Below are 23,126 nucleotides of genomic sequence, written 5' to 3' on the forward strand. Positions count from 1 at the left end.
CAAGAATATAGTAATATTGAGAGGAAGAGAGAGCTCTTTTATTATTTTCTAAGTGTATCAAACATGAATTTTGATACTTCTATTTATAGGACTACATTTGATCTGTCCAAATTCAACCCAAACTGCAACTTTGCTGCTACTACATATGGTCACCACTTTTGTTCTTTTCCAATTTTGAAAATAAAAGGTTGCCAGACTTTTAGGATCATTCTAAAAGGAAAAGAGTGCAATAAAAGGTGTGTTAGAAATTCTAATTTGTCATCCATCGCTACAAATACAATTCCCCTCTTGACCATGGAATTCGAACGGGTGACACACTTGGAAAATAAAAATATTTTTTCGCCTCAGACGCTCAACTAACTAAACCAAACATAACCGCATTGCCCAATTCTGCAAATTCCTCGACAGATTTCGTCTCATTTCCTTTTATAGCATCTCAATTTCCTTACAGAGTTTCCTTTCTCAAATCTTGAAGGAGGAGTACATTGTGTCTCTTCTCTTTCTTAACATACACTACACTACACAAACAAACAAAACCAGTATGTAAATATCAAGAAAAAAACGAACATTTGCTTATATAGTCTGATCCAACAATGTCGCCTCCCAATTTCTCCCTTCTCTTATTTCTTTTCTTTGTCACATCACTTTTTTATTCATGTTCTCTTGGTGAAATCAGATCGTCTGAGGTTCGTTCTGATGATCGTCCGATTATACCATTCGACGAATTCGGCTTCACACATCGTGGCAGATTAGAACTCAATGTCTCAAAAATCTCCCTTGGTGTCCCTAGCAACCCTGCAAACCTTGATCTCTCCAAAGTTGGTTTTTTTCTCTGTACTCGCGACACGTGGATGCATGTTCTTGAACAAATTGAGGATGCCGAAATCACGTGTGCACTCCAATCTGATGTTGTCAAGCTAGTCTACACGTTCGATAAACTTCGTGACAATTCCTCTTTCGACACACTTTTTGTCGAAACGGATGCTGACCAGTACTCTCTTGTGTTTGCTAATTGTTGTCCACAGTTAAAAGTTACCATGACCGTTCGATCCGCCATGTATAATCTTGATGCCAAATCAGGAAATAGAGACTATCTCTCTGCTGGCAAGGCTATTTTGCCTAGGATTTATTTCATCTTTTCGCTTGTTTATTTCTGCTTAGCCATTTTTTGGATATTTGTGTTGTTTAAGAAGCGATTAACAATTCACGCGATACATTTCTTCATGCTCGCGGTTATCATATTGAAAGCCCTGAATTTGCTGTGCGAGGCAGAGGATAAATCTTATATCAAGCGAACAGGTAGTGCTCATGGATGGGATGTTCTGTTCTATATTTTCAGTTTTTCGAAAGGGATTATGTTGTTCACGTTGATCGTGTTGATAGGGACCGGTTGGTCATTTCTCAAACCTTATTTGCAGGATAAGGAAAAGAAAGTTTTAATGATTGTGATACCACTTCAAGTTGTAGCAAATATAGCGCAAATTGTGATTGATGAGAATGGACCTTACGGAGATGAATGGGTGACGTGGAAACAGGTGTTTTTGCTCGTTGACGTGATTTGTTGTTGCGCGGTTCTTTTCCCTATTGTTTGGTCGATTAAGAATTTGCGCGAGGCTGCTAAATCTGATGGGAAAGCTGCTGTGAATTTGATGAAATTGACGCTTTTTAGGCAGTACTATGTCGTGGTGATATGCTATATTTATTTTACGAGGGTTGTGGTTTATGCATTGGAGACAATTACATCTTATAGGTATCTTTGGACTAGTGTAGTGGCAGGGGAAGTAGCAACTCTGGCTTTTTATTTGTTTACTGGATATAAATTTAGGCCTGAGGTACACAATCCGTACTTTATGATTGACGATGAAGAGGAAGAGGCTGCCTCTGAGGCGTTAAAGTTTGGTGATGAGTTTGAATTGTAAACAGATTAATCTTGTGATTCCAGGATCTCATGATCAGTTTTGAAGTAGTTGAACTGATAGTGAACATTAAAGTGCACATCTTGTAGATCATTTTTGCTTTGAAGTTTTGTTTAATTTCTTTGTTGTCAATCTTGTCTCTGTAATTGTATAACTTGAGCCTGTCATATGATTTCTTGGACTAGCACTGTGTCTGGAAAAGAACAATTGCTCTGTGAATTAAAGTAGGCCTTTAAGATGCCGTCTATTAAACCTAAAGGTGTCAACCGGTTCCGTGTAACCGGTTTTAACCGGTAACCGGATCGGTTAAACCGGAACCGGAACCGGAACCGGTATAACCGGTTCCGGTTAACCGGATATTAGTTAACCGGTCCGGTTTCAAATTTTTCTTAACCGGAACCGGTTAAACCGGTTTAACCGGAACCGGATCGGTTAAACCGGTTAAAATTAAAAAAAAAAAAAAAAAAAAAAGGAAAGAGCCGTTGGACTTGGGCCTCGGTAATGGACCGTTGGCAACGGTCCATTTGCAAAAATGGCCGTTGCCAAACGGTCATTTTCTTAATTTTTGGCCCCCCATTTTTTTTTTTAACACTTTAACCCCTCCCCCACCCCTATATAAACCCTTCTTCATTTTCATTTCAATTCACTCTTCTTCATCTTTCTCTCAAATCTCAATCTCTCAATTATAGTTACTTTGCAATAATTAGCCACAAAGTCTTATTATAGTTTGAACTTTCAATTATTAATTTTGCAATTATAATATTGTTGGTGGAGTTGGTGATTTTGCAACAATCCGAAGTAGCTTTGGTGGATTTGCAATTCTAGCCGCCTTCGCTTTGTTGGAAATTATTCCGGCAATTTGGTACCTTCGTTCCAACTCTATCTTTAATTTTTGCAATTTAATTCTAGCAATTTATTTTTCGAAATTTAATTTATGCAATTTAATTCTAGCAATTTATTTTTTGAAATTTAATTTACGCAATTTAATTTGTTGTAATTTATTTTCTTGTGATTTATTTGATTGTGATTTAAATTATTTCTATTTAATAATGTCAAAGAGATTAAGACGTGGTGCCGGTAGTAGTAGTCGTACTGTTAGGGGTGCACTTAATGAGGAAACATTTGTGGAAGAAACACCTAATTTAGGTATTGATGTTGGTGGAAATAATCCACTTTTAGGTCATGAGGCAATGCAACAACATTTTACCGACACTTTTAATGAAGACTTAGATGATGATGATGATGAAACACAACCCCCCGAAAATCCTATAGGAGATACAGGTCCTGCACAATCACATACACAAGACAAACTGCCTAGAACTCGTAGGCCAACAGCTAAAGTTTGGAAATTTATGACTAAGGATAGGGAAAATCAATCAGTTACATGTACCCTATGTGGACAAGTATTTAGTTTTAAGCAAGGAACTGGTAAGGATGGTGGAACGGGTACACTAAATGCTCATATGAGAACCAAACATATGGATGTTTGGGGAGAGCAAACGGGTTCAAATGTGGGGGGGGGGGGGGGGGATTCAAATGACGATAGACCCACGAACCGGTAGAAATTTTAAGTATGACAAGAAAAAAGAACGCGTAGAAGTAGCTAAAATGGTAGCTTATGATTGTTTACCATTTTCCTTTCCCTCGGGTTTAGGGTTTGTTACTTACATTTGAACGTTGTTATAACCCGTTATTTGAGGGTATTCCTAGAAGTACTTGTAGAGCCGATGTTATAGATTTGTTTAAAAAATATAGATTTTATTTGCGCCATGTATTTAATTCTTTAAATTGTAATGTTTGTCTTACCGCTGATTTGGGTCTTAGTATTAACCATTTAGATTTCTTTGCTATTACATGTCATTGGGTTGATGACAACTGGGTTATGCAAAAAAGAATTATAGCTTTTTTATACGACGAAGGAAAAGGTCGTCACGATGGAAAATTTTTAGCCGATTCAATGTCTACTATAATGAGATTTTTTAACATTTATAGAAAAACACTTTGTATTGCTTTAGATAATGCTTCTAATAATACAAAGGCAATTGGTCTTTTAAAAAGAGAAATAAACCCTCCTCTAAGAAATATTTTTCATGTAAGATGTAGTTGTCACATTTTAAATTTAATTGTTAAAGATGGTCTTATGCATTTTGATGATTCTGTTCAAAAAGTTATAAATGCTGTTGCGTTTCTTTTTTGTAATGCTAATAGGGGAAGAATTAGAGATTTTAAGAATGCTTGTGTAGAAAATAACCTTCGACCTAGGAAAATTCAAGTAGAAATTGAGACTAGGTGGAACTACACTTACATTATGCTACAACAAGCATATGAGTATAGGATTCTCATACAACAAGTTCACAACAAATATAATATTGATAGTGAGCATTGGGAAGATGTTAAAGAATGTATTGAACTCTTAGAAAATTTTTATAATGCAACCCTTGCTTTTTCTAGACAATTCTATCCCACGGTAACCGAAATTTTAGCCTACTTAGCGGAAATAGCTAGAGTTTTACAAGAGTATAAATATAAACCCGATTATCAAGTGGCTATTTTTGAAATGATAATCAAATTTAAGAAGTATTTTTTTCCCATCCCAACTTTATTTATATTGGGTTCCCTTTTAAATCCTTGTTTAAAAGTGTCTTATACTAAAAATTTGGTTAGTCAAATTTATACATTTTTAGAAATTGAAGAGGGAGTTCAACCATCTTTAGCTGAAGCCGATCTCGCTATTGATGATGAGTTTAGAAGAGTTTTTACTCATTATTCTAGTTTGGAAGAACGTGCTACACCAGTTGCTTCACGCCCTACTACTTCTCATAGTAGCAAAAAGGGCTTGTCGGGTTTAAAAGTTTTACATTCACAGCCTACATCTTCTTCTACTGCAAACTTTGATGAATTTAACTTTTATTTGATGCAGTCAAATGTGGATATCAGCCAACTGGATGAGGTGGACGTCTTAGCATGGTGGAAGAAGTACAAGGCAAGCTATCCGATACTTTCAAGAATGGCTCGAGATATCCTTACGGTTCAAGTATCAATCGTGGCTTCGGAGAGCGCATTTAGCCAAAGAAGACAGCAAATTGAAGACCATAGACATTCATTATCCGGCTTTAGCTTGCAAGTACTAGTGTGCATTCGAGATTGGATTAGATCGGAGCGACGCAACCAAAACTCAGAAGCGGAGCAAGGCGAAGAGGAAGAAATTGAAGATTTGATAGCTAGTGGACCGGACCAAATGGAAGACTTTGAAGATATTTCCATGACCGAATATGATGTGGGGGAAATTAACGAAATGGTTCAAAATTGGTGATTTTATTATTCTACTATTTTTGTATAACTCATGTATTATTTGCAAGTTAAAAAAAAATACAACTTGCAAATAAATGTTATCCAAGAATGAATAAAATATATGGCTCATTGAGCTTTCTTCTATTTACTTGTGTTTATATTTTTACTTTTATTAAGTTAGGAATATACCTAAAATATACTAAGAATATACTTAAGTTATATAGTATACTTAAACATATATAGTATATAAGTAAGTATATATAGTATATAAGTAAGTATATATAGTATATAGTACATATATACAAGTATATATAGTATATATACTATATATATTAAGTTATACACATATATAAGTATATATAGTATATAAGTATATATATTATATAAATATATATAGTATATATATTAAGTATATATTGTATATATAGTAGATATGTATATATAGTATATATATTAAGTTATACCTATATATATATTAAGCTATCCTATATATAGTATATAGTACATATATATAGTATATATATTAAGTTATACATATATTTAGTATATATATAAGTATATAGAGTATATGTAAGTTATACATATATATGTGTACGAAAAGCACTATTCTGTATTGCTGACTTGCTGTTAGGCTGTTAGTCAGTAAATATTTAAACTTTAATTATCAAATTGTATAACATATGTAAATATACCTACAATATACAAATAAATACTATAATATATATATATATATAATACAAAAAACAAAAAAAAAATATTTTAACGAATCCAAACCGGACCGGTTCCGGTTTGGACCTTAAAACCGGTTAACCAGAACCGGAACCGGTTAGGCGGTTCCGGTTTTGAAACCGGAACCGGCCGATTTCCTAACCGGTTCCCGGTCCGGTTCCGGTTGGAACCGGTTGACAGGCATAATTAAACCTAAATCTTAATTTTGTTCTGGGTATTGCATGTTAGCTTCAAATGTGATATGCCTAATTCTATACCATTTGAAGTTTGCTTATCTAATATTGGATCAAAATAAGTTTATAAATTATTTAGTATTTGTATCGAAAAATTAATCAATTTTACCTAAGTATCAATATATTCTTTGTTTCGTCTATCACATCCCAAACTTGGGGAGGCGTGACCAGCACCCGGTGCCTTACTTGACCCCGAGCGTGCCGCTCTCTGACTTATGAAACCTGAATACAATCAACAATCTAGGCCGACAAGGCCAACCTACAAAGCAAACAATACCAATCTAGGCTGACAAGGCCGTACTCAGAATCATCTGTAGGTAACGGCTATCTCAACTAAAAGGGGAGCATCCCAAATATATATATATATATATAGAAAATGGCCAAATGAGCCCCCAACGCTTGACCGAAATCCCAACTACACACCAAACCTTGGGGTGGATTGGGGGGGGGGGGGGGGGGGGAATAATTAGCTCCGTGAAATACTATACCCAGATCTGAAGTATGCACTGAAATATACGCGCCAACCAGCATTTTACACGTGTATTTTTCATTTAAATCCATTTTTATTAATTTCCCCCCTAATTCTTCTTCTTTCTACCATTTTTGCACCATTAAACAATTTCAGAGCTCTAAATTGAAGAAAAAATAGAAAACCATCATTCAAAGGCGACCAAAAATCAACTAACAAAGTATTAGTTCATTGAAAACCAAAGATTAGTATGAAATTCTTCTTACCCGGAAAGAAGAAAACTTTGCACTAGCTTTAATTAAAAAAAAAAGTCGCTGGAGTTGAAAAGGAAAATGGTGGAGGTCGCCGGATTATTCACTTTTTTAATTTCTTTTTCTTTCCTTTCTCTTCCACATGTGCTTCTTTAGAGCATGTTACAATCTCCTTCCTTACTTCAAGATCTGATTTTTTTCATAGCAATTAGTGTAGAGTTTCGTCTAGTGTTATATATATTTGTTATTGGGTTTTCATGATATGAAGTTTTCTTATCTAGCTAAATTTTTGATTTGATTCCTATTTTGTTTAATGTTGCCATTTAGATTGATGAGTCATTCAAATCCCGTGTCCTCCTTTTTCTTCAATGTTCATCCCATTTGTTGTTCTAAAAAATGCACAAAACCTGGAAAGAAAAATCCCCAATCCCCAAGAAAACGTGAACTCCCATATCCTGTTTTCTTGGATTTTGATCTTTTATGAATATGATCCTGAATTTTCTTGTTTTGATCTTATTTGCGTTTATGAGGAAAAATGGAGTTTGCCCGTGGAAATTTTTCTGCCAACCAAAATCCGATGACTTGTTGAATAGAAGAAGAAAGAAGACAAAATATTTAAAATTAAAAAATTAAATAAAAATACTTACAAAAATAAAGTTTTAATAATCTATTTTTCTCTCTCACTCTCTTTGAGAAAGTGAAATACACTCTCTTTGCCACCTCAACCTTTAGGGAGCAAGAAATTCCACTTTTAAAATGCTAAGGGGTAATAGGACCCTCGCAAATGTTTGGTGTGTAGTTGGGATTTCGATCAAACATTGGAGGCTCGTTTGGCCATTTTCTCTCTCTCTATATATATATATATACATACAACTATGCGGGCCGACAAGGCCGTCATGAGTATCTACAAACAACAAAACCAAAATGAACATATACAAGGGCCAACAAGGTCGCCATACTGATATACATAATATACAGGACTTGTCTACAGGCCTCTAGAGAGAACATAACTGTATTGTGGCCGGGACAGTGCCCCAGCCTGCCCATCTATCTGTATATACACAAAAGACTCCAAAATCTGAACTTGATAACTCCGGCTGAGATGGAGCTTACCAATCACGCTGATACACGGCACAGGCTACTGGGGAGGTCTCTCGGTCTATTTGTCAGAACCTGCTGGCATAAAAGTTATAGATTGCTCATCTGATTTTATGTATTGGCTTTGCTACATCGACATGTGGTTTCTTGGAATTTAATGGGATGTATACTTTGAGGGAAGATCCTAACTGTCAATAACAAAGGCTTTTCCTAAGGCCATGCTTATGTTTGTTGCTCAGCTAAATCAGAAGGCCAGATTTAGATGCAATATGGTGCTCTTCTCTTGATGTTAACTAGTATTAGATGATACTACTGGTTATGATTGAATATTGTGTATCCTGCAAGTGATGGATATAAACTTGAAAACATACTTTTGAAATGTGGAAATCGAAGTGATTTTAACCTGTTTGGACAATATATGGTTAAAGTTTAAAAGGAGTCTTCGGACACGTGCTTTAATTGTATTATACCTTGCTACTCTGAGCTTTCATCAGTCAAAACATTCTAATAGCCTTATAAGTTTATAGGAACCTTAGAATAAAATAATAGTGGGGCAATGTTTCAGGACCTTGAAATGCCCAAAAGAAGCGATGTTAGTCATTACAAAGCAATGTTTTTCGGTCACTAGGCCATTTGTGATGGACATGCCAACTTTCGAGTCAATTGGACTTTGTCGGCCGAATCCGAAAAAACTGTGACGGTTTCGTGACCCAAAAACGCCCAAAAAGCGGCCTCCGTCATGATGAAGCAACGAGTATTGGTCTCCAGACCATTTAAGATGGACCTATAATGCATATTGCTCACCAAGCCATTTCGGATGGTCCAATCAAGTTTGGGTCCAAATGGAGTCGGTCGACAAAAGCTGCAAGATCCATGGGCTAGCACACACGAAAAGCTAATGAGATTCAAAATTCTTATTTCATAACCCAAAACGCCAAAAGTGTGTGTCATGATGAAATGAGTATTAGTTCCCATGCCGTTTAAGATTAACCCACAAACTGTGGGTCTAAATGGGTCGATCGTAAAATGTTCGCAAGATCTGTAGGCTAAAGCTAATAAGATTTCAAATTCCTGTTTGATGACCCGAAATATCAAAAAAAGGGATGTCAGTCGTGAAGAAGCAACGAGTATTGGTACTAGGCCGTTTTAGATGGACCAGGCAAGTTTGAGTCCAAATAGAGTCGGTCGAATTTTTTTTGCAAGATCCAAGGACTAACACATATGAAAGCTGAGGTGATCCCAAAATCATATTTCATGACCCACCAAGTAACGTGTGTCATGATGAAGTAAACAGTATTGGTCCGTAGACCGTTTAAGATAGACCCACAAAGTTTGGGTCCAAACGGAGTCGCTAGAAAAAATTCTGCCAGATTCATGGGCTAACACATCCGAAAAACTGAAGTGATCTCGAATCACTATTTCGTGACTTCTAAATGGCGTCAGTCATGATGCAGAAATGCTTATTGGTCGCCAAACCGTTTTAGATAGCCCAACCAAGTTTGGGTCCAAATGGAGTTGGTCGAAAAAAAAAAGCAGCAAGATCCATGGGCTCACACACACGAAAGCTTAAGAGATTCCAAATTCTTTTATGACCTCAAAATGCCAAAAAGCAATGTGTGTTATGATGAAACAACGAGTATTGGTCCCTAGGCCATTTAAGATGGACCCACCAAGTTTAGATCCAAACGGAGCCAGTCGAAAAAAATCTGCAAAATTCATGGGCTAACACACACGAAAAGCTAATGAGATTCGAATTTCCTATTTCGTGACCTTGAAATACCAAAAAAAGCGACGTCGGTCATGAAGAAGCAACGAGTATTATTCATCGGGACTTTTCAAATGGACTAGGAATGCTTCGGTTCAAACAGAGTCGGTCAAAAAAATTCGACAAGATACATGGACTATCACATACTAAAAGCTGAGGTGATCTCGAATTACTATTTCGTGACTTCTAAATGACGTAGTCATGATGTAGCAATGTGTATTGGTCACCAAGCCGTTTCAGATGGTCTAACCAAGTTTGGATCCAAATGGAGTCGGTTGAAAAAAAGCCGCAAGATTCATGGGCTAACACATACGAAAATATAATGAGATTCAAAATTCTTATTTCATGACCCAAAAACACCAAAAAGCAATGTGTTTCATGATGAAACAGCGAGTATAAGTTCCCATGTCGTTTAAGATGGACCCACAAATTGTGGTTCCAAACGGGTCAGTCGTAAAAAGTTCGCACGATCTGTAGGCTAACACACACGAAAAGCTAATAAGATTCCATATTCCTGTTTCGTGACCCGTAATACACACACACACACAAAAAAAAAAAAAAAAAAAAGCGACGTCGGTCATGACAAAACAATGTGTATTGGTCACTAAGCTGTTTCGAATGAACCATGAAAGTTTGGGTCCAAACAGAGTCGGTCGAAAAAATTGGTAAGATTCATGGACTAACTCATATGAAAAGCTGAGGTGATCCCTAACTCCTATTTCATGACCCACCAAGTAAGGTGTGTCATGATGAAGCAACGGGTATTGGTCCCTAGACCTTTTGAGATATGCTCACCGAGTTTAGGTCCAAACGGTGTGTGTCGAAAAAATTTCGCAAGATTCATGGGCGACACACGAAAAGTTGTAGTGATCCAAAATCCTGTTTCATGACCTCGAAAAGCCAAAAAAAAAGCAACACTAGTCATGATGAAGCAATGAGTATTAGTCCCCAGGCCATTTAAGATGGACCAATCAAGTTCGGTTCAAAACGGAGTCGGTCGAAAAATTTACACGAAAAGCTTATGAGATTCCAAATTCTTGTTTCATGACCTCAAAATGCAAAAAAAGCAATGTGTGTTATGATGGAACAATGAGTATTGGTCCCCAGGCCGTTTAAGATGGACCTACCAAGTTTGGGTCCAAACGGGGTCTGTCGAAAGAAATCCACAAGATCCGTGGGCTAACACACATGAAAAGCTAATGAGATTCGAATTTCCTATTTCGTGACCCCGAAATACCAAAAAAAGCAACTCGGTTATGAAGAAGCAATGAGTATTATTCACTTGGACTTTTCGGATGCCAGGAAAGTTTCGGTTCAAACAAAGTCGGTCAAAAATATTCGGCAAGATACATAGACTATCACAAACTAAAAGCTGAGGTGATTTCGAATTACTATTTCGTGACTTCTAAATCTCGTCAGTCTTGATGCAACAATGCGTATTAGTCACCAAGCCATTTTGGATGGTCCAATTGAGGTTGGGTCCCAATGGAGTCGCTCGAAAAAATGCCGCAAGATTCATGGCCGGCTAACACACACGAAAAGCTAATAAGATCCAAAAGTTTTATTTCATGACCCCAAAACGCCAAAAAAGTGATGTGTGTCATGATGAAACAACGGGTATTAGTTCCATGCCGTTTAAGATGGACCCACAGTCGGTCGTAAAAAGTTCACAAGATCCATAGGTTTGAGGTTGGTCTAATTTTATCCTTAATCTATCACCTGATCATTTATTATTCTTTAAATTTATCACTTGATCATTTATTATTCTTTAAATTTGTTAAAGTTGGGCACATATGATCCACTTAACGGCAAACGAAACGGAATGCATAAAACTGACGTTCCTTTCCCTGTGCAATGTACCAGATAGCCAGAAACTTGTAACTTGGAAGAACTAAGAATCACTAGTGTCAGTTTTTTTATTTTTTTCTTGGCAATTCACTAGTGTCGTTAAGTTGGTGCAATTCGTTTGAGTCTGCAGTTAAGTGGATCATGGCAAACTTAGGAAATATTTAATTGCTTAAGGTAATATTCGTTTGAGTCTGCAGTTAATCACATCAACATTTGTGTTTACTTGTTCAACTTGATACAAGTTGGGGATATGCGATCAATTTGTTCTCCTTTTTAACCAATCCATTGGATACACGTATATGCATGTTCCTTATCAAGCACACCTAGAGGTGTTTCGACAATTATATTGACAAAAGTATGATCTAAGGCACATGATCATAGCCATTTTGGAGTTGTCATAACATGCGAGTAAAAAGGTACTAATATTAACTAAACCTGCTCTTTAAGAGATGGGACCAATGAAGCACGGACATTGGCATCCTTGAGGTAACAAGGTACATGGCTGGACCAGAAGCTAAATGAAGCATGGCAATTAACTAATAGCTCCCCCGGACACGTGAATGATGAAAACAAAATTAATTACACACCGATGTTTACATCAAATTACATTCATTTATATCCGGAGTATGTCCCTCCATCTAAATATTTATTATTTTAACTTCAATTCGTAATAGAATATTTACAAATTAATATTTATCACGATTGTATCCATTACTTCAACTTTATTTGAAATTAAAATTTTTGTTTGAGGAATATTTCACTCGTAAGACTTTAAGTTTTCTTTGAGTGTATCCAAATTAATACAAACTCCCAAATGCTCTTCAATAATATACCCAGTGTAAACTCACGAGCGGGGTCTGAGGGCAGCGTGTACGCAGACCTTATCCCTATCTTGGAAGGTAAAGAGGTTGTTTCTGGTAGACCCTCGGCTCAAGTCAGAGGCGGATCTAGGATTTGAAGGTGGCAGGTGCCACAGTGCCACATTTTTTTTTCATTGTACAACTTGTTAGAACGTGTATTTGGGTCGGGTTCATCTCTTTTTAGTTTATTCGGGTCAACTTAATAGGTTTTTTTTATTTGCAACTATGAAATTACATCTCAAAAATCAAGAAACGAACATAATTAACATTTTAAACAAGGAATCACACTCATTAACAACAGAAGTAAAATCAACATTTTCATTGCATCTCGTATGTATATTTAAAAATGAATTTGCACAAGTAAAATAACATCTTCAATAAGGGAATTACACCAATCAAAATAAGATAAATAATAGAAAAACTCGTCAATAGGTAAATACACCCCATAAGTAAATATAGAATTAGATAAACTACTAGTTCTCAAAAATAAATCATAAATTTCATGTTTTTTCTAAGCAGTGCTTACGAAATTTCCATCACAATTTAAGTAGTAAAGTGATTTAAATTGAAATTAACAATTATAGAATAGCATAAATTTTTATAATACACTCTCTCCGTCCATTTTTATTTCTTCATTATACTAAAAATATATGTCCACTTTTACTTGTAAGTTATATAGTTTAAAATTTCAAGACATAACTTACCATTTTATACCCATTTTACCCTTATTATTAAGTATTCCAATTCATTTCTCATTTTATTTATTGCTTATTAAGAGTGTCCCAATCAAATATAGACAAGTAAACATGGACGGAAGGATTAATAAACAAAAGAAATTATAAAAAAAAATGAATTTTGATCTCAATCTAGCATTCTCATTGAGACTCAAGTTTTTCGATTTAAATACTCACAAATTTGAGATTAAGAGAAATGCTTAATTTAAGGGATTTTGAAGGTTCTAATTGTGTGTTCTCGCTAGAGATCATAGATAAAATAATAGAAAAATGAAAGGTAATATAAATAATAAAAAAATAATTTGACAATTGGGAGAGATAGATACTGGTACAAAGGAAGTAAAAAGCAAAAATAAAAATGAGAGTCGGAAAATGTTCAAGATAGATTCAAACTTGTGTCTACCAGCCGTGACACCTTTGTCTAATTTATGACTGGGGGTGGCAGGATCAAATATTTAACCTAATTTAAGCAAATTACAACATAAGTATATTAAAAAAAATATTAATTTAGGGGGTGCCATACCACCCCTACCCTAAAGGGTGGATCCGCCCCTGGCTCAAGTAAAAGAATATCAAAACAGTTCAGAAAAAGAAGTAATGGAAGGGAATAAGCCACAACAAAATCTTAAAGAAAGCAGGACAAAATATTCTGAAACTTTCAAATACTCTCTTTTAATTTAAACTTCAGATGTTTTTTTTTTTTCCCTCTAAAACTTGCAACCAAATGTATTGCGTATACCATGTGTTTCTACTCGTCCATCTTTATTTTATTAATTTGCTTGCTTATCTTTGAAATCCGACTTCCCCAACAATGAGGCTTAATTAATCAAGTCAAACTTGATATTATTACGTCTCAATTTACATGATTTCGAGATTCAAACAGATTTTTTTTTTTATCATAATTTTTTTATATGTCTTTTAGATATTTTTCATAGTATTCATGTAGTTTCCAAATACGTAATTTTATGCCAAATAACTTAAAACTTCTTTGTCCGAATACATGGTCAAGATTAACAGATTTGATTCTCGAAATTTAAACTGTGCCACAGGGGACGAAGGGAGTATTAAAAATAAACCTTTTACTTAACATTAATGATAGGCCGAAAGGTTGAAGTTGTCGTCAAATTTCCAACGGAAAGCAAGAAAAGCAGCAAATGCTGCTTCTTAATTACGGATGGCAACCATTAATTAAAGTTCTTTTTAAAAATTAGTACTAACATTTTTTTTTTTAATATCAAGACATTTATGCATGGCTTCTGGGCCGACTTTTTTTGGACCTAAAAGTTTGAAACATGGAAGTACAACCGTGTAACAATAATAACATATCAAGTGTAATTTCATAAGTAGGAGAAGTACAACCGCGTAGAAATGAAAAAATAATCGCTTGTAGTGCTCTTATTTAAGACATATTCAATTTCCCAAAATTATTTAAAATTTAGTTAGTTTTACCAAGTTTTAGATTGAATGATTCGTTGTTGTTGCATCTTCTTCTTCAACGCTCTAGGTATGAAGTTGGCATATGTCAAAGCCTAACTTCAAACCTTTAGCTGGATTCAATCAAAGCTTAACTTTGAAGTTCAGACAGTCTGAAGTTAGCCTTTGTGTAAGTTCACTTTACACTTCTAGGTCTGAATTTAGAAACTTCAAATTCACGATTTTTAACTTCAAACTTGCATATGTGAGATTAACCATGAGCAGATTAAACTTTAATAATTCTGTGGTTTCTGCTAAATTTTAAATAGAGGTATGAAAACAGTTATTTGTCACAGATATAACCTTCACATGCTACCTTTTAATCATGTCTTTGAAACAAAAAGCTACGATTATATAATTTTAAATTTCATGACAATATCCTTAATATTTCACATGAACTCGAAAGTTCATGACATATTACTATTTCTTAATTACAAAGATTGAAAATTACAACTCAAGCAGGGGCGGATTATATATGGATGTATATATCTGTAAGATATAGTATAAATCACAATCGCGTCACCCGCAATAACAATTGATGCCGTGGTGCCAATGGTTAGGCGCTTGGTTTTCCTCCCCAGGGGTCACAGTTTGAACACATGCATCTACATTTTTTTTGGCTAATTTTTGCTGCTTTCTTTTTCTTCCTTTTTTCTCTCGTAGGAATTTGATAATATACTTCACAAATTAACAAGTCTTTATTTATCTTCTCTGGACTTGTACCATTTCTCTTCCTATTTATTTTAAGTATAAAATATCAACAAGACAATAAATAGTTTTCTTCTTCCAAAAAACTCTTTCTCTTCTCCCAAATCTTCTTCTCTCTCTTCGTCAAAATTTTAATAATTTTTTTCCCTGCTGCCCTCTTCCGCCTTTGTTTATTATCTTTAACTTTACATGTTATTTTATTTAAATGGTTTAACAAAATGCAAAGAAAATGGTATGTTGAGTCTTGGTTCATGATGATTTAAAAAAGAAATTTTCTTTATGTTGTAGTAAAAATTATGCTTGTAAGCTTGAGTTGATGTACCTATATGAGCGTAATTTATTCTACCGTATCTAATATTTGGAATAATTTGTTTATGTAAACCAACAAAGACAAATAATCCGAACCGCTATCCAAAGTTGATCAAACCGATCAAATGTGTACTCTATTAATTGGCCCGTGTAAATTGGACTACGTCTATATTTACAGTAGAGTGGCACTCGAAACCTCTAAATTCTGGATCCGCCTTTGAACTCAAGTAACAACTTTCTTCATGGAAGGGGTTCGACTCCACACCATACACCTAACTCACAACATAACATATTGAGTTCTTATCATTGAACTAAGGTCTAGGGAAATTTAAAATACTGTATTAAACAAAAGAAAGTCAAATTAGCAATAGAATATAAAACCTACAGACAAGGAGTTATAATTCGTTAATTAGTTGCTTTGATAATTGGGCTCATCAACTTTACGTCAACGTCACTTTCTACCATGGCCAAATTTAAGAACTTCACATGGAAGGGTCCATCAAAGGAGCGTGAGAGCCATGTGCACAAATACTTCAAACTGCAGAGATAACCCAAAAAAAAAAAAAAGGGTTAATAACATATTCAGTCCTTCAGTTATTGCTAAATTCCAACTTCGAAAGGAGGCAAATGCTCGCAGAACAGGCCCATCCTTTGCTTTAATTGGAGCTTCTCCAACTTAGTCCCATATCTAATTAAGTACGTTAATCTTCAATTATTTGAAACATTCATCTGCTTATGCATATATACAAATTTTTACCGTTTAATTACCTATATATTATGTTAAAGTTGTACTGTTACTTCATATTTGAAGGCAGTATACATCTATCAGAAATATCCTCTCCCCGATCCCCACTTGTAAAATTACACCAGGTAGATTGTTGTAGTATACTTCTAAAACTGGTCCTAAAGGTACCAAAATCATATATTTTTATTATTTGAAGATTAGATGTGTTAAGTTATATATTATATGGACTAAATTAGAATCTATCAATAAATGAGGGACTAAAAATGTTATCCAAAAAATACATTAAAAAAGAGATATAGAGATTATACATAAAGAGCAGAGCTATTCTCACGGATCTTGCCTGCCTTTTATGACCCATAAATATATTCTTCTTTTTTAAAATATATTGTACCAATATGTGACACGTACATTCTATATAAACCACACACTTTTTGTGTTCTTAGCCAATAGTAAATTAGATAGATATCATAGAAGAAGATCATCTAGTAACACAAGAATATTTCTAGCAGAATATCTTTGAGGTCATGCCAATTTCTCATCAGAACAGAAAAACTACTAAATGGGTTCGAACAATCACATCTCCGTTCAGAAAAGCTCGAACTTTGTTCAATCAAGAATCGTCGAGGGATCATAAGAAGTCGCATCAAGAAGGTACGTACATCTAGGCGGTTCTATAGGTTCAGCTAACTCATACATATGCACACAAAAAATGTAAAGTGTAAGATTATGCATACTCCTCCTCAATATGCTGACTTTAGATTTTGGATTCGTCTCTGTTTATTAGCAGTCTATCGGGTTTACACATCTAAGTCTCTTAAGATTTGAAAGTTAAAACGTAAGATCTTAGGCAGGTTCCGTGAGTTCAACTGATTCGTATATATATGCAAGTGCAATAAAACAAGGTTAAAACATAAAATTAAGTCACTTTGAACCCGTTGACTCTAGATTCTGAATTCGCCTCTAATTATTAACAGTCTGTCGGTTTTTGACATCTAGTGTCTTATTTGGTTGCAGGGCCGGAGAACCATATTGTCAATTTGCAGATTGAAGTAATGACTTGTCCATATGAAGATGTTCAAGTGATGTGGTCAATTTTAGACAAGTCAAAGCCAAGAACTTAAACCTTTGTCCTTTTTTCCCATTTGGAGAAGCTATCAAGAATCAAGCAATTTATGTACATAGTTGCTATTTGTCTTGTGGATGTGGTGGCTATAATCTGACACCCAAAAGCAAGATTTGGAAAAACGTTAATGGCTCTAGTTTGGTAGGTAGAAAAACAGGTGACAAATTGGTTGTTATTCAAGCTAGACTTGTTTTGATAACAATTTGTTTTTTTAGCTCAATCCCCATGATAAATTATATCATGGTGAGATTTTACTGTATTTGGATTTCCATTGTAATTCTACATTCATTTGTGAATTACATTCAAGGGTTGTTTTGATTCACACACTAGTTATGCAAGAATAGTTGATGTGATGAATACTGAATAGCAATGATATGGTTATTATGATGTGATCAATAATGAAGGAATTATTGTGTGATGATTAATAATGAAGACACTGTTACGATGGGATAAGTTTAATGGCATTTTTATGGTTATATAGTTTAATACATGTACTCGTAATGTTAGTAGATATATATTCTTATTTCATTTTCTATTCCACGTAAAATAAATATATAGATTCTCACATAATCAAGGGCAAAGCTATAGTTTCGCAGGACCTAGTAAGCTGAATTTTCTAGAATTCAAAACCCATAAACTCAAAATTCAAACTTCACCTTGCTGCCATAACTTAATTCTACCTTGCTGACATAACTTAATGTAAGTTTTATTTAATACCGTCAACCAAACATTGCATTATGTACAATCAACCAAACATTTTATTGTTTTATTTGAAACTCAATGCTAGAATTAATTATAGGCCCTTAATTATACTAAGAAAATCTTGATTGTTCTTTCATCTATCAGACCAGAATGTTGAAATCCCCAGATCTACTTGAGGTATGTAGTACTAGACATATTAGCCATGATTTACATTAGTTTTTGTTTCTCTAATTTGGACAGCAATAACCAAAGCAAAATTTGAAGTACAAAGGCATCCAAGTTCTGATCTGAGCTATAAAGCAAAAAGAATTGCAGATCATACATAAAATTTCCAGTTCATCTATTCTTAGATATGAGTTTACAAACTGGAACAAATAGGAAGATTAAAAAAGGTCATTTGCACAACAAAAAATAAGAACAAAGAAACCACTTTCTAAAACTGAAGGCCGGTTTCTCGTGCAGCTTCAGCGAGAGCTTCAATCCGTCCATGGTAAGGATAACCTCTGCGATCAAAGGCTACTTTAGTGATCCCTTTCTCTAGACAGGCCTTAGCTATAACTTTTCCCACTTTCTTTGCCACTTCTTGCCAACAAAGCTTGTTATGATGAGCCTTCTGTTCATAAACAACATAACAAGTATTCAAGCAACTAAATTTTGATGCAAGAAAATTGCCGGGAGAATCACATCATAGTAGTTCTCTCGTGTAACTCTACACGATTTCACTATGTTTTGCTGTTTTCTGTTTCTTTGTTTATTTAATCATTTTCGTCTGGAAGAACAGTCGCACTATGCCTAAGAGGTTCAGAAAAGAGATGCAATTTGAAAATCAACCATTTTCAAAAACAAAAAAAAACAAAAAACTAAACTCCAACGGATATTCCTTCCTTATAAAGAGAAAAGTTAAGGAATTTTCTCTTCTAAGGGCAGGTTATCTAAAATTACAGTTACGGGGTCCTCTTCTGAAGGCAGAACTTTATGATTTCACCTCACCAACTAAACTGTAAGCTGATAAATGTACATGCAATCATTGTAGAGAGAGCAACAATTTCTGGATGGTATTTGTCGTACAGTTTGTGACTTTCTACCACACCAGATAATTGAGAAACTTCAGATAATCATAGGTATATTTCTTCTTCTAAACTGCAAACCAGGGATGAAGTGAAAAAACTTGGATTGAAGTTTTTCCTGCCAAGTTGTGCCAGTTCTCTAATTTTTCTGCTCCAATCCCCAAAATAGCAAGTTAAGTGGTAGTTGTTATAATTTCTTTGAATCTCCCAATATAGTTTTCTAGCTCAAGAAAGTATATTTCTTCTCAACATATTAACAGTAAAGCTTTCAATTGTTGCAACTCTATATTTCTCACTCACCCTTTAAGTTGCTACCTGTATCATTCTACATTTTGTACAGTTATTTACTCCCACTCTGTAACTTTCTTTTATTCACATCAGATTCTAATCGAACTGACAACTACTAAAGCCGTTGATGGTGTTCATTTTCTACTTAATACTCTTTTTTCCATTTGAAGGGGAGCCTTAACGTAACTGGTAAAGTTGCTGCCATGTGACCAGGAGGTCACGGGTTCGAGCCGTGGAAACAGCCTCTTGCAGAAATGTAGGATAAGGCTGCGTACAAAAGACCCTTGTGGTCCAGCCCTTCTCCGGATCCTGCACATAGCGGGAGCTTAGTGCACCGGGCTGCCCTTTACCTTTTCTGCCATTTTCACTTAAGAGTTGTTTACTCATATGTCAATGTTCACATTTTCTTATTGAGATAATTATTATATTGATCCTGTACTTTTCCATTCTTTATATTCAAGCATATGTCAAATTTAATGCTAAACACATCAGGAATCTTGGCACTTTTCACAGTTCAAGAAATTTCACTCTTTCCAGTTTTCATATAAAACGAGAAAATATGTACTGCAGAGCACAAAGGGAAAGGTTTCCTTCCAATAGTTGTTTTTCCCATAATTTTGTCTCTTCCTCCACCTCACTCTCTCGTAACTACTTTCCTAGGTATTGTTCATAAAAGAAAAATGTCGTCTTAACCTTTTGGAGAGAATATATTTAAGAACTTACTGCAGTGGGACCGGCAGAGTAGTCGAATTCCTCAGAGATCGGTTTCTGCATCGTTGAAGCAGAAACCAGTGTGTGCATCTTGGAATCATCAATGACTTGAACATAAATATGCTTGTTGGAACGGAAGACACAGAGTCTTGGTCTTTCAGGTGTCCCTTCAACCTGAAAGTCAAAAGATGTGTTGTAGAGTTGACTCATGAATTTACATAAACCAAAAAAAGAACCAGAAAGAAATTAAGAACAAACAAGTAGCATATCAATCACAAATAGACGTTTTACAAGAGAAAAAATTATGGAAGTGGAAACAAAGAGAGGGTTGATAGAGGGTTAATAGCAATATCATGTAGAAAAGCATGTGCAAATTTTACTACTCTGAATACATAAAGCACAAATTCAAGACCCCAAGAACAGATTGCACTGCCACATATTGGTAAAAACAAGATTCACCTTACAAAAAAACAAACCGATTGCACTCTGTTTTTTAAGCTGTTAGTTAAATACCTCCATTTTACCACAAATTCATTATTTGGGACTTGAGATTTGTACAACTCTGAATGCATACAGTACAAATTCAAGATCCCAAAAACAGATTGCACTGCCACATACGGGTAACAACAAGCAAAGTTGTCTTTTTCTTTAGCTGCTAGTTAAATACCTCCATTTTACCACAAAATCATTCTTTGGGACTTGGGATTTGTACAACTCTGAGGGTATAGAGCACAAATTCAGGACCACAAGAAGATATTGCATTGCCACATATTGGTAAACAAGATTAACCTTAGCAACAACTACTGCTGCTACTACGCTCTTGTCCCAAACAAGTTGGGTCCAGCTACAATAATTCTCACTGCCATGTCGCTCCATTTAAGCAAAATCAAGATTAACCTTAATAAAAAAAGCCCCAAATGAAAAGGGTAGTTTTTTGTTTCCTCTGTTGGTTCAATACCTCCATTATACCTCAAATTCTATCCCGTACTTGGATTTGTACAACTCCGAATGCTTAGAGGAAAAATTTGAGACCCCAAGAAGAGATTCAACTGCCACATATTGGTAAACAAGATTAATCTTAGCAACAATTCCGGCAACTACTACCCTTCAATCCCAAGCAAGTTGGGGCCGGCAATATGAATTCTTACTAACCATGTTCCATTTAAGAAAAATTAACCTTACCCAAAGACAAACCAATTGAAAAAGGTGGGTATTATTTTTGTTTGCTCTGCTAATTAAATACCTCCATTAGTCCATTATACCATAAATTCATTATATAAGACATCAAATTTGTACAACCCAGAATGCTTAAAGCTCAAATTCAACACCCCAAGAAAAAATTGCATTGCCATACTGGTAAAAACATGATTAACCCAATTGACATAGCTACATTACATCGCGCATTCACAACCCAGGATGCTCAAATTCAAGACCCCAAGAAGAGATCGCATTGCCCCATGTTGGTAAAAACAAGATTAACCTTACAAAAGAAAAACCCAATTGGCGTAGTTGCCTTTTTTCTTTCACTGCTAGTTCAATACCTCCATTATACCTCAAATTCATTATTAAAGACTTTGAATTTGCACAACCCGGGATGCTTAAAGCTCGAATTCAAGAACCCAAGAAGGGATTGCATTGCCACAATTGGTAAAAGCAAGATTAACCCAATTGACATAGCTACATTACACCATCAAATTCAAAAGCCAGAATGATTAAAGCTCAAAATTCAAGATCCCAGGAAGAGATTGCATTGCCCCATGTAGGTAAACATTAAATACAAATACAGAAAGTCAACCTACAACACACATATAAAGACGCAAATAAATATTTAACAAAATATTACATGTCTATATCATAAGTCAATATGTAATATTTACATCCTCCACTGAGATTCTTGCTCTTTTGGCTGGCTCCACTTGAACATCGCCATCTGGGACCTGAAGGCCTCTTAATTTTGCTCTGCTTTCTACGGGAGTGGCTCCTTCTCTCTTAGATACCGCCTCCTCATAGAGTTCTAATACAATATCAGCAAATTCAGCAGCATCCTCCTTCAGTGAAGTTTGTCCTCGCAGTACTGCTATATTTTCTGGATCTGCATAAGAGTCAGTAGATGCGAGTCCTAGCCTTTTATGGAGCATCACCAATCCATACACCAACACTTTGTTTCTTTTTGTCTGTAAATCCAGAAAGAAACCCTCATTCACGATCCGAGCATATTTCCATAAGAAATCCCTATCTTTTCTTGGTACATCAGATGGTGCATCATACTCCGTAGCAATATCATATATGGCATTCACTGCATCCTTTGTCTCATCCACTGTGAGATAGGTCAATAACAGGGCTGGGGATATCCCCTTCAGCTTATGCATTAAGGCGACTGTAAGCGGATAAGCATGCATGCCAGGATATGCTAAATACTGACCTGCAAAGAATATAAACATACGATATTGAGGAGAGTTGCTTACCATCGCCCTGTCAGTAGTCCCGGTTACTAATACTGCATATCTTGTAACACTGGAAAATGTACGGAATGCTATCTTGATAAGCCGGGCATATGTGATAGACGCTGGAAATTCAGTGACAATGGGACTAACTATCCCATAGAAAACTCTGAACTGTGTCTTTATATAATCTATGGCTTTCCTCCAATTTTCTGGCTCCTTCACTATCAATCGCAGAAACGAGGCAGCCATGTATGAATAAGCGGTACCTGCTCTCGCACCCGACCCGCCAGCCTCAGTCTCAAAAGATCTACTAAGAATCGATTGTACGAAATCTTTATCAGTGGTTCCTACAGACGGGGCTG

The 23,126-nt window shown here is 35.4% G+C and overlaps 2 protein-coding genes and 1 long non-coding RNA gene across 3 annotated transcripts; 2 read left to right on the forward strand and 1 right to left on the reverse strand.

The window, feature by feature from the left end:
* Positions 1–66: 66 nt before the first annotated feature.
* On the forward strand, positions 67–2,100 carry LOC132609967 (protein CANDIDATE G-PROTEIN COUPLED RECEPTOR 7). Its single transcript, XM_060324197.1, has one exon. The coding sequence runs from the start codon at positions 594–596 to the stop codon at positions 1,917–1,919; it is 1,326 nt and encodes a 441-aa protein (XP_060180180.1). The 5' UTR covers positions 67–593; the 3' UTR covers positions 1,920–2,100.
* A 14,416-nt stretch (positions 2,101–16,516) lies between these two features.
* On the forward strand, positions 16,517–17,909 carry LOC132609969 (uncharacterized). Its single transcript, XR_009570975.1, has 2 exons — positions 16,517–17,080; positions 17,444–17,909. It is a non-coding gene; the product is annotated as an uncharacterized LOC132609969 (long non-coding RNA).
* Positions 17,910–18,542: 633 nt separating this feature from the next.
* LOC132608790 (large ribosomal subunit protein uL18c-like) lies at positions 18,543–20,650 on the reverse strand. Its single transcript, XM_060322535.1, has 2 exons — positions 20,333–20,650; positions 18,543–18,867 (listed from the first exon to the last, which is right to left on the reverse strand). Exons 1-2 carry the CDS (start codon positions 20,528–20,530, stop codon positions 18,688–18,690), a joined length of 378 nt encoding a protein of 125 aa, XP_060178518.1. The 5' UTR covers positions 20,531–20,650; the 3' UTR covers positions 18,543–18,687.
* Positions 20,651–23,126: the final 2,476 nt, after the last annotated feature.

This window comes from Lycium barbarum, chromosome 9, assembly GCF_019175385.1.
Source record: "Lycium barbarum isolate Lr01 chromosome 9, ASM1917538v2, whole genome shotgun sequence".
NCBI lineage: Eukaryota > Viridiplantae > Streptophyta > Magnoliopsida > Solanales > Solanaceae > Lycium > Lycium barbarum.